Source organism: Pipistrellus kuhlii, unplaced genomic scaffold (assembly GCF_014108245.1).
Source record: "Pipistrellus kuhlii isolate mPipKuh1 unplaced genomic scaffold, mPipKuh1.p scaffold_m20_p_15, whole genome shotgun sequence".
NCBI lineage: Eukaryota > Metazoa > Chordata > Mammalia > Chiroptera > Vespertilionidae > Pipistrellus > Pipistrellus kuhlii.
The window spans coordinates 24,921,688-24,932,766 of NW_023425460.1; the positions used below are offsets into that span (position 1 = coordinate 24,921,688).

Here is an 11,079-nt window from a genome sequence, read left to right on the forward strand (position 1 = left end):
ACTCTGGGATGTGGGCAGCTGCTGCCGTCCACAGGTAGCAGCTCTTCATCCGGGAAGCCTCAGCTCTGTCCTAAAGCCTTTCAACTGATTAAATCAGGCCCACCCAGGTTATGTAGGAGGATCTCCTACTTAAAGTGAACTGATTCTGACATTTCATCACATTTGCAAAATACCTTCACTGCAACATCTAGATTAATGTTTCTGACTAACCACAAAATAATAGGTGTGGTTAAGAGATCAGGGAGAGCAGTCACATACATACACACACACACACACACACACACACATACACATACATACACACACACACACACACAGGGTTAACTGATATGGCACTGAATTTATTGTGTAAGAGACTCTGTCTCTCAATTTCTCGTCTGTAAATGGGATACCACCTGCCTCCTAGGGCTGCCCTGCATACTTAATGAGATGATTCCTCACCTGATTAATGTTTAAGCTGCTGCTCCACATAATGATAATACTGATAAAATCACATTTTCAGATGCTTCCTATGTACCAGGAAATGTCAGAGGCACTTTTCAGGTGTTGTTTCATTCAATTCTCACAAAAGATAGGAGAAATCTAATCTCAGAAAGTCTAAACAGTTTACAAAGAGAATACCCTAATTTCATCTGCCTATTAGTCCTCAGACCCTGGGTTTTGATTTTTTTTTTAAATATTTTTTATAGGTTTCACAGAGGAAGGGAAAGAGAGAGAGAGAGAGAGAGAGAGAGAGAGAGAGAGAGAGATCAATGATGAGAGAGAACCATCGATTCCCTGCCTCTTGCACGCTCCTACTGGGGATTGAGCCAGCAACCCAGGCATGTGCCCTTGACTGGAATCAAACCAGGAAACCAGGGATCTTTCAGTCCACAGGCCAACACTCTGGCAAACCAGCTAGGGCTGGGTTTTGGTTTTTGAGGTTTCCTCTCTTTTTTCTGTATGTCAGGTTCCTGGCAGGAAACTGATGTGAAACTCAAGTTGAGTAATTCAAGAAAGTTGAATATGAGGTGGGTTGGATTTAGAGATAATACGAGATTATGCAGTACTCTGGGGCTAATGAAGGAGCGTGAGAGGGGAGAAATTACAGGACCACTTTGTAGCTGATGCAGCTGCTCAAGGGGGCCTTTGCTCATTCTAGGAACAGCAAGCTAGGTCTCTCCCTTAGTCCAGGTGGAGACAGGGGCAGCCTTGGGTCTATGCAAAGACAGACAGAAATATTTGTAATAAGCAGAGTAATAGGAACTCTCACTGTTTCGTTTTTCTCAAAATAGAAACCATTGCCAGGAGAGAGTTGGTTTTCCTCTCCAGTTTCTATTTTGCAGTCACACCACGTACTCTCACTCCGGCCCGGCAGCCAGAGCAGGTGACTCAGCCCTGCTGAGGCAGATCACACACGGGCTCTGGCCATGCAGACTCCTGAAAGGTGAATCCGTCCATCTCGGCGCTTCGCAACACATGGACCACGTGCTTTCTCTGAGCGTCTCCCCACCCAGCACCTTCAGGAATAGGATTGAAACATATCCATCTAACAGCTTCCTGAGTACCAATTCCAATAATAATAATAATAATAATAATAATAATAATAATACAAAAGCCACAATGTTCCTGGTTTCCTATTCCGGCACTTTTTGCACATTTAACAATACGTTTCTATAAGTACGAAAACGAATTTGTAAATAGAAGTGAGACCTAAAAGTACTGATTTCCAATGGGGATGAGCTTAGCCATGTAGAAAAAAAGAAAAGAAAAAAAAGGAAGAGGATTGTCTGCCGGTCTTGGGCAGAAAAATGCACAATAAATCACGCTTCCTGCAGACCCAACCACCTGGCTGGTCAGCCTCAGTCTGACGGGAGCGCATGTATTTCCCACGGTCTGTGTAAGTTCCCAGCCTCCAAGAAGCCGGTGCTATTCGCTTTCCCTCCTTGGGTCTATGTACAGGGAAATCCCTTTGGGATTAAGGGTATGACTAAGGAAAGAGCAAAGAACGTACGCTTCCTCTATCATGACACACCACTGCGGCTGCCCATTGCGATGTGGGGGTGCAGAATACCAAGGTGACCCACGGGGCTTACAAGGTTGTGGAGCTCAGGAAAGCCAGTGATGTGTAGAGAGGTCAGGAACTGTCTGCCGTGAGTCAGTGACAATGATGGGTCATGAGATGTCAGAGGGGCGAAAGCTCTGAAAAAAGCAAACATCGCAAGTTTCCATTCTGGTCTCTTTGGTTAATGTGCTGAGTTATTAATTAGAATAAAAACTAACGTTTACTATCCTGACCAGTTTGGCTCAGTGGATAGGGTATCAGCCTGCAGACTGAAGGCTGCCAGGTTCGATTCCAGCCAAGAGCATGTACCTTGATTGTGGGCACATCCCCAATAGGGGGCGTGCAGGAGGCAGCTGATCGATGTTTCTAACTCTATTCCTCTCCCTTCTCTGTAAAAAAATAATAAAATAAGTAATAATAATAATCAATAAAATATATTTTAAAAACAAACAAAAAACCATAATATTTACTTATTGTGGGCCAGGCATTATTCCCCCTAGAAGAATGTGTTTTGTGTATCCATCCATGTGAGCCTCAGACACCACTGTGTATTACTTCCATATCACAGGAGAGGAAACTAAAGCATGGAGCCGTTCAATCATTGTTAGTGGCCCAGCATTTTAAAGCACCCTACTTTCTAATCAGGAGAGGCTAACATCAGAGTCTGCTGTTCTATACTGAATTCATTCATTCAACAACTACTGCCCGGCTGGGGTGGCTCAGTGGTTGAGCATCAACCTATGAACCTTGAGGTCACGGTTCAATTCCCTGTCAGAGCACATGCCCAGGTTGTGAGCTTGATCCCCAGTGAGGAGCATGCAGGAGGCAGCCGATCAATGATTCTCTCTCATCGTTGATGTTTCTCTCTCCCCATCTCCCTTCCTCTCTGAAATCAGTAAAAATATGTATATATTAAAAAAAAAAAAAAAAAAAAAAAAAAAAAAAAGACTACTTTGGTCCTAGTGGATAGAGCATCACGATGCCTTATAACTGAAGGGTCCCAGGTTTGATTTCGGTCAAGGACATGAACCTTGGTTGCAGGCACCTCCCCAGTAGGGAGTGTGCAGGAGGCAGCTGATGGATGTTTCTTTCTCATCGATGTTTCTCACTCTCTCTCCCTCTCCTTTCCTCTCTGTAAAATATCAATAAAAATATTTTTAAAAACAAACTACTTTTGAATGCCTGCCGTGTGCCATGCATTGTAAGAACTGGAGATTGGGCAGTGAATGAAACTGACAAAACGCCCCTTTCCCATTGGAGATTACATAACCGTTCCTGGCAGTGGCCGGCCTGTCCTAGCCCGTCCTATGGGCGATCAGGAAGGTGAGGGTGGGTGGCCCACTTCATGTGAAGGTGGAATTTACTTACTAAAGGGGCAGGGGCTTTGGGAACTGTCTCCTCCCCGTTGGACTTCCTGGATGTCAGCTGATGTAGAACACAATTCACCCAGCGCAGTTCCCTCTGACTCAGCCCAGGAGGAGCCCCCCACCCCCTCTGGCTCTTCCTTTCCCCCTTAGAGCCTGCCTGGTTCACTTTCCAGTTTCAGTTTCCCTTCACCCAAGCCCTTGTTCCGGAAAGCAAGGGGAAGGCGCGGGGGATGCCCCCATAAATAGGTGACTTCAGCACTGACTGCAGGCGGAGGAGGAAGGCGGCTGAGGAGCAGGCACAGCAGCCCTACCGGCATCCAAACGGCAGCACCGGGGAGAAGGGGCGGCGACCATGAGGTAGGCTTGCCCCGCGGCGCTGGAGACGTCTGCCCGGCCTGTGGGGAGTGCAGAGCCTCAGGGCGCTCCCCAAAGGCCGTGCCCGCCAGTTTTGCTCCGGTTTGTTTGCAGCCACTCCCAGGCTCCTGTCTCCCAGGCTCCCGTCCCCCGGCTCCCGTCTCCGGGCTGCTGTCTCCCGGGCTCCCGTCTCCGGGCTGCTGTCTCCCGGGCTCCCGTCTCCGGGCTGCTGTCTCCCGGGCTCCCGTCTCCTGGGCTCCCGTCTCCAGGCTCCTGTCTCCAGGCTCCTGTCTCCCGGCCGCCCATCTCCGGGCTGCCGTCTCCCGGGCTCCCGTCTCCAGGGCTCCTGTCTCCCAGGCTCCCTCCCGTCTCCAGGCTGCTGGCCTGTTGACTCCTGAGAGCTTAGCTCCCGAGGGAGTGGGGAGGGAGGGAGAGGACACAGAGGGGTGGGGATCATCTGCCAGGTTGTTCACTTAAACTAAGCGGGTCCCGTGATTGCTCCTGGAGCCTCCTTTTTGTTTCTTTATTTGAAGAAGTATGTAAGGAGTTTTGTGGGTTTTTTTTTTTAATATATTTTATTGATTTTTTTACAGAGAGGAAGGGAGAGGGATAGAGAGTTAGAAACATCGATGAGAGAGAAACGTTGATCAGCTGCCTCCTGCATACACACACACACACACACACACACACACACACACACACACCGTACTCTAAGACAGCGGTTCCTGTATTTGACCTCGAATATGAATCATCTGGAAAGCTTGTTAAAGGGAGATTCCTGGGCTCCACCCCAGATTCTGATTGGATGGAGCTGGATGAGGGCCCAGGGTGTGCTTGTCTAACGGGGTATTCCTGGGTGGGGCTGCTACTGCCCTCACTCACTGCGGGGGCAGCATGCGCTCTGGCCTGGCGAACAGTGTCCCTGTGGATTTCCTCCAGACCAGAAGCAGGGCGAACAAATGGTTGTGCTGTAAACGGCTAGGACTTCCAGAGACATTAAAGCATAAGTCTGGGAAGCAAGTATTGGGACCAGCTTCTGATTGACCGGTGGGCAAAATAACCCATAATTATGCAGTGAAATTGGCTGCCTTTCAAAGAGCTGCTCCGAGGGATTATTGTATGTACCTGTGTACATTAACTGTCTCTATCTTGCAAATGCGCAACTAACTATGTCTGAGGTCATTTCAACTGTATCCATGCCCTGTGTTTCTGTTATAAAACGAGAAAGGAGCTAAGAAAGCTCATGTGCTTAAGGAAATTCCCCTGTGATCTCGCGGAGAAGGAAGGCAGGTGAGACTGGACATCAACTTTCTGAGGGGAGGCTGCTGCCATTGTAATGCAGATGCCAAGCAAGTCACTCTCCCGGGCCCTGCCCCACCCTCCCGGCTTACACAGGAGACTCAGACAACCCAGCGCTTGGCTAAGACCGCCTGGGTCTTTAAAAGGGCACAGGCTCCTTCCCTGAGAGGAAATCCCTACCCACTTCCCTCCTATATTTTGTTTATTCTACTTGGGGGAGTTAAATTTCCATTTGTTTCAAGTAACAGAAATGAGCAGATGCTGATTTTAAAGTCCTGGAATGATTCCCAGGACTCCACACACAGGACCATAGCAACCCCAGGAGAACCAGAACAGGACACTGGAGCATTTGGCGGACCCAGACTCTGCCCTCTCTGCAGTACCTACTGCAGAATGTGGTCCCACCAGACCCCCAGCATGCTCAGCTCCCTTCCTAACGTGTGAAAACCGCCTCAGGCTCCCTCGCTCCCTCTCAGTTCCATTCCCAGCTTCCCCTTGAGTCTGGGTACCCAGCCATGGTCCAATCAAATTGTAGGGTGCACGGGGCTATACATCATGAAAGCTAGGGGACAGGAGCAAATGAGGAAATATAACCTTTCATCTGGGCAAATATTTCAAAAGTGATCGAAACTTGCCACATTTCATGACTTCCCAGATTCTCTATTGGCTGCTCATGTCACAATCCATACTATTTAGAATATCGGCTCCTGATAAAGGGGCCAGTGAATATATATCATAAAAAAAAAAATTTTAAGTGAGAAAAAAAGCAACATTTCAGAGACTACAGTGTGAATGCAATGTAGAAAAAAAAACAATTTGATGCTATTTGTGAGTTATAACCTATTCATCAGTGAAGTTAATATTATTTGGATTATTTGTCTGATTGCTGTTTCTGCTTGGTTGGGTTTGTTCATTTGTTTGCTTGTTCTAAGGACCAACTCTGAAGGGAATGAGAAATGTTTCTAGAAGAGTTGCAAGGGTGCCCTAAGTGAAAGAGCTTTCCTGGGAGGGAAGAAGCTGGCTGCTGTACGAGCCTGCTCTTGTAGCCACACATCTAACACCTTGTCGTGAAAGCAAACCGCAGAAGAGGGAAAGTAAAATTTCGAAAGAAAATTATTAAACAACAAATGCAAAATCATTTCTAAATCAATTCAACGAAACATGTTAAGAACAGAAATCAACAACTTAAGAAGTTGGGGTTCGGACTGAAGGATCCTTGCTCCATTCTGGTCAAGGGCACATGCCTGGGTTGTGGGTTCGATCCCCAGTATGGGGCATGCAGGAGACAGCTGATCAATGATTCTCTCTCATTATTGATGTTTCTATCTCTCCCTCTCCCTTCCTCACTGAAATGTGTGTGTGTGTGTGTGTGTGTGTGTGTGTGTGTGTGTATATATATATATATATATATATATATATATATATTTTTCCCCCCCAAGTGAATGCTAGGTAGGAGGAAGGAACAAAACAAACAAAAATCAATTAACTAGCCTTGCCAGGAAGTACAGAAAGCCTCCACTGGAACCAGTTCCACAGCTTTGGCCGCCCCTGCAGGGGCCCCCCAAGAAGAGAGCTGCGGGCTGGCCAACCTGCCCAGCTGCCTGCCTTAGGGATCCCGCCCACTGCCCTCTCCTTGATTCTCCCGTGGCCCAGTCGCTTGATTCCTGCTTCCCTGTGCTTGAACGCATATACCAAAATACAGAAATTTTAAAAAGAAAAATGTTTTAAAATATATTTTTGTTGATTTCAGAGAGGAGAGGAGGAGGATAGAGAGATAGAGCCCGCAACCTGGCATGTACCCTGACCGGGAATCGAACTGTGACCTCCTGATTCATAGGTCAGGTCGATGCTCCACCACTGAACCACACGGGCCGGGCAATGTTCTTTTTTGATTGGGGTCCGCGCCCTTCCAGAGGAGGAGAACTGTGTTTGTCTTGCTCCCTGCTTTGTGCCGGGGGAGTCTGTGCCGTCTCTCACATGTCTGTCTCTCTGCTTCTCCCCACAGTGAGGAGGCCACCGAGAACTCCCTGGAGAGCAGCCTGCGGCGGCTGAAATGCCACTTCACCTGGAACTTGTTGGAGGGAGAAAACTCCTTGGATAATTTCGAAGACAGAGTGTGCCACCAGACCGAGCTGCAGAGCGGCGAGTTCAGAGCCACCACGTACAACCTGCTGGCCTTCATAAAGCACCAGCGGGGCCAGGGCGAGGAGGCGCTGCAGTGCCTGCAACGAGCGGAAGACCTGATCCAGCAGCAGTACCCTGGCCAAGCGGAACTCCGAAGCCTGGTCACCTGGGGCAACTACGCCTGGGTCTACCACGGCATGGGCAGGCTCTCCGAAGCCCAGGCCTACGTGGACAAGGTCCGAGAGGCCTGCAAGAAGTTCGCCAGCCCCTACCGAATGGAGAGTCCCGAGCTGGACTGCGAGGAGGGGTGGTCACGGCTCAAGTGCGGGAGGCAGCACGCCGGCAGGGCGAAGGCGTGCTTTGAGAAGTGTCTGGACAAGCGCCCGAAGCACCCGGAGTCCACCTCGGGGCTGGCGATCTGCAGCTTCCGGCTGGACGAGTGGTCACCGCTCAAGAATCCCGTGGAGGCGCTGAGGCGGGCCATTCGGCTCAACCCTGGCAACCAGTATATCAAGGTCCTCCTGGCTCTGAAACTGCAGAAGATGAACGAAGACGAGGAGGCGGAGAGGCTAGTAGAAGAAGCCGTGGGGAAAGCCCCCTGTGCCATCGACGTGCTTCGTGGGGCAGCGATGCTGTATCGGAAGAAAGACGACCTGGACAGCGCCATCGAGCTGCTCACCAGGGCCGTGGAATGCTCGCCGAACAACGCCTACCTGCACTGCCACCTGGGGGTGTGCTACCGGGCCAAAGTCCTCGAGTGCGAGAAGAGAGGCCTGCCGGGCAGGTATGGGGACAGGGAGGACTACCAGGAGCTGATCAGACACGCCGTGAAGCACCTGAAGAGAGCTGATGAGCTCAACGGGACTCTGGTCAACGTGGGCTCCTTCCTGGCCTGCCTCCACCTCCAGGCGGGCCAGTACGAGGATGCAGAGCATTACTTCCAGAGGGAATTCGGCAAAGAGCTCACGGCTGTGGAACGGCAGGTGCTCCACCTTCGATATGGCAACTTTCAGTGGTTCCAGAGGAAGTGTGAGAGCAAGGCCATCCACCACTTCATGGAGGGTGTGAAAATAAACCAGGACCCGAAGGCCACCGGGAAGATGGAGAACAAACTGCGAGGCATCGCCAAAGCCAGGCTTTCCAGGAATAGAGATGATCCCCAGGCTTTGCGCATCTTGGCATGTCTCCAGGAGCTGGAGGGGAAGAGGCAGCCGGCAGGTGAAAACTCTGAGAGGGGTGTGAACGGCCGCCTCAGCCCTTCCGCGTCTTTGGCGGATGAATGAGGAATCAGGATGTGGTACCCACAGGGCTACTCCTGGGAGGGAGGCAATACCCCTCCTCGCAGTTGGTACCAAAATACTTAACTACGAGTATGGCATAGGCATGGACTGAGAGAGTGCCCACAGGACTGGATTGGGTTGACTTGCTCAGGGAGTTCCGGAAGAGGGACTAAATTGATGGTGGTGGTATTGAAGGGGGAGAGGGGAGTAAGGTCTTGTGGCTTGGTAAAGGGGCCATATCCCAGTTGACATCAGAAACACTGGTCCATTTTTGCAATGCTTTTCCATCACTGGTGTCATTTGAGATCCGCTACTGGAATGTTCTATGTTCATCCAAAGGCTGGGGACCAATGCTTTAGATGGATGTTCGTTCTCTCTCTCTCTCTCTCTCTCCCTCTCTCTCTCGCCTTCTTTCTCCACTACCCTAGGTTGTCCTTAATCTAGATTGCCCTTCATGACAGCAGTTCAATCGTCCTATTAGCTGAGGTGGGACCATAGTTTGAGAACTAGAGAGCAGAGAATAAGTCCAATCCAGAAGGGACATGTCTCTGAGAAGTAATGGGGTCAGTCCATCACACTACAGCAGTTCAAGAGGCTCTTGGGGGAGATTTTGCCTTCACTCTGCTCTCTCTGTAATCGAAATACAACATGGGAAGAATTTTTTTTAAAAAAGGATTCTGGCCCTGGTCAGTATGGTATCATCCCATGCACTGAAAGTTGCCGGTTTGATTCCCCATCAGGACACTTGTCCAGGTTTCCAGCTTGATCCCTGGTGGGGGCATGCAAGAGGCAGCCAAATGATGTTACACTCTCACGTCGATGTTTCTCTCTCCCTCTCCATTCTTCTCCAAATAAATAAATAAACTACTCTTTTTTAAAAAGGATTCTTTACAGTATGCTAGAAACCAAAATAATACCTTTCTTTAAAAATAAGTGTCTCACCCATAGGGATAGGAACAGGGTAGGCAAAAGAGAGCACGAGAGAGGAATGCTGGTTTGCCATTGTAGATTATAATCATATGGAGAAATTTTCATTTCCTTAGCCACTATTAGGAAAATTTATTTGCTTTGTTGTTTTTTAAGTGCTTTGATGACCCCCCCCCCCCCCCCAGGAAAGCAGCAGAGCAGGGAATTATTTGGTGGCTAAGGAGTTAGTGAAAGGTCTTGGGAAATTACATCAGCAAAGGAAGGGTTTCCCACCATTAGACATGTAAATTTGGTGATATAAAAGTTTTCTTAACCCTGAAATTCTTTATGAAAACACCCAAATTAATGGTATGTTTGGAGCAATTGGAATTTTCTAGGTAGATACTGAATAGCCTGCAAAGTCAAGGTTTGTGTGACCCAAAACAGAGTCAGCTGACCCAGAACAAGACCATCAGTTATTCTCTCTGTTACAAAATGTTTGTCTCTTGGAATTCCTTCGAACTTAAAAGATGGTTATCTGGGGTTGGGGGGCGGGGATAGAAGAGATGGTGTTTAAGGGTACAAGCTTGCAACTAAAGAAGTTCTGGAAATCTAATGCACAGTGCAGTGAATATAGACAATAACATTGCGTTATAATCATCAGCCTTATTAAGACAGTAGATCTTAATTATTCCCACTGCAAAATATGTCAAACAATTGCAATCAAATTAAAATATAGAAATGTATCAAGTCAACATGCTGTACATCTTAAACTGACACAATGTTATATGTCAAATATGTCTCAATAAAATTAAGTCTATATTAACATGTTTATTCAGCAATTAAAACATTATATGTAAATCAAGGTTCTTTTTCTATTAAAATTTGCAACTACTGTAACAATGGCTTTTGTGTTATTTTCTGTATCAGAAATAATGCTGTGTGCCCTGAGACCATCTGTATGCACAGCATGGATTCCTGAAAAAAAAAAGTCATAGGTTTAATTAATTCGTAATATATATGTGATGGGACATAAAGGGGTGTTCTGGTTTTTCTGAAAGTTTGGTGTACCTTACCACTTCCAGACTTGGCTACAGATAAATGAAATGTCACACTGGGTATGTACTGGCTTCAATACGCTAAGCTGGTCTCACATCACAGCCACTGAAAACAATATTTTTCTACGCATGCATATAAGCATAACCAATGGATACAGGACCCGGGGGGTGGGGGGGAGCAAGTGAGGGCATGTACTGGGGGGTAGGAGAGGCCAGGAGGAGGTCAATGGGGAGAAAAAAAGGAGACATGTGTATCACTATTTGTAATACTTCAAACAATTTAAAAAAAGAACATTTTCCCCCTACAGCTTTCTTAAAAGAGTCCAGGACTTCAGCTTACGCCCTGACACCCATCACCATGCACCCCCGTGCACACAAACACCTGGTCCCACATTGACAGTGGGGGGTGGGGGGGAGTGCTGCCTTGCTCTCTGTTAAATATTTTTTTAAAAAAATATATTTTATTGATTTTTTTTTACGAGAGGAAGAGAGAGGGACAGAGAGTTAGAAACACCGATCAGCTGCCTCCTGCACACCCCCCACTAGGGATGTGCCCGCAACCAAGGTACACGCCCTTGACCAGAATAAAACCTGGGATCCTTCAGGCCTCAGGTCAACGGTCTATCCACTGAGCCACCGGTTTCGGC

General features: G+C 48.1%; 1 protein-coding gene across 1 annotated transcript; it reads left to right on the plus strand.

The window, feature by feature from the left end:
- Positions 1-3,592: 3,592 nt before the first annotated feature.
- LOC118719017 (interferon-induced protein with tetratricopeptide repeats 2) lies at positions 3,593-9,133 on the plus strand. Its single transcript, XM_045581891.1, has 2 exons — positions 3,593-3,768; positions 7,070-9,133. The coding sequence occupies exons 1-2, from the start codon at positions 3,764-3,766 to the stop codon at positions 8,469-8,471; spliced, it is 1,407 nt and encodes a 468-aa protein (XP_045437847.1). The 5' UTR covers positions 3,593-3,763; the 3' UTR covers positions 8,472-9,133.
- Positions 9,134-11,079: the final 1,946 nt, after the last annotated feature.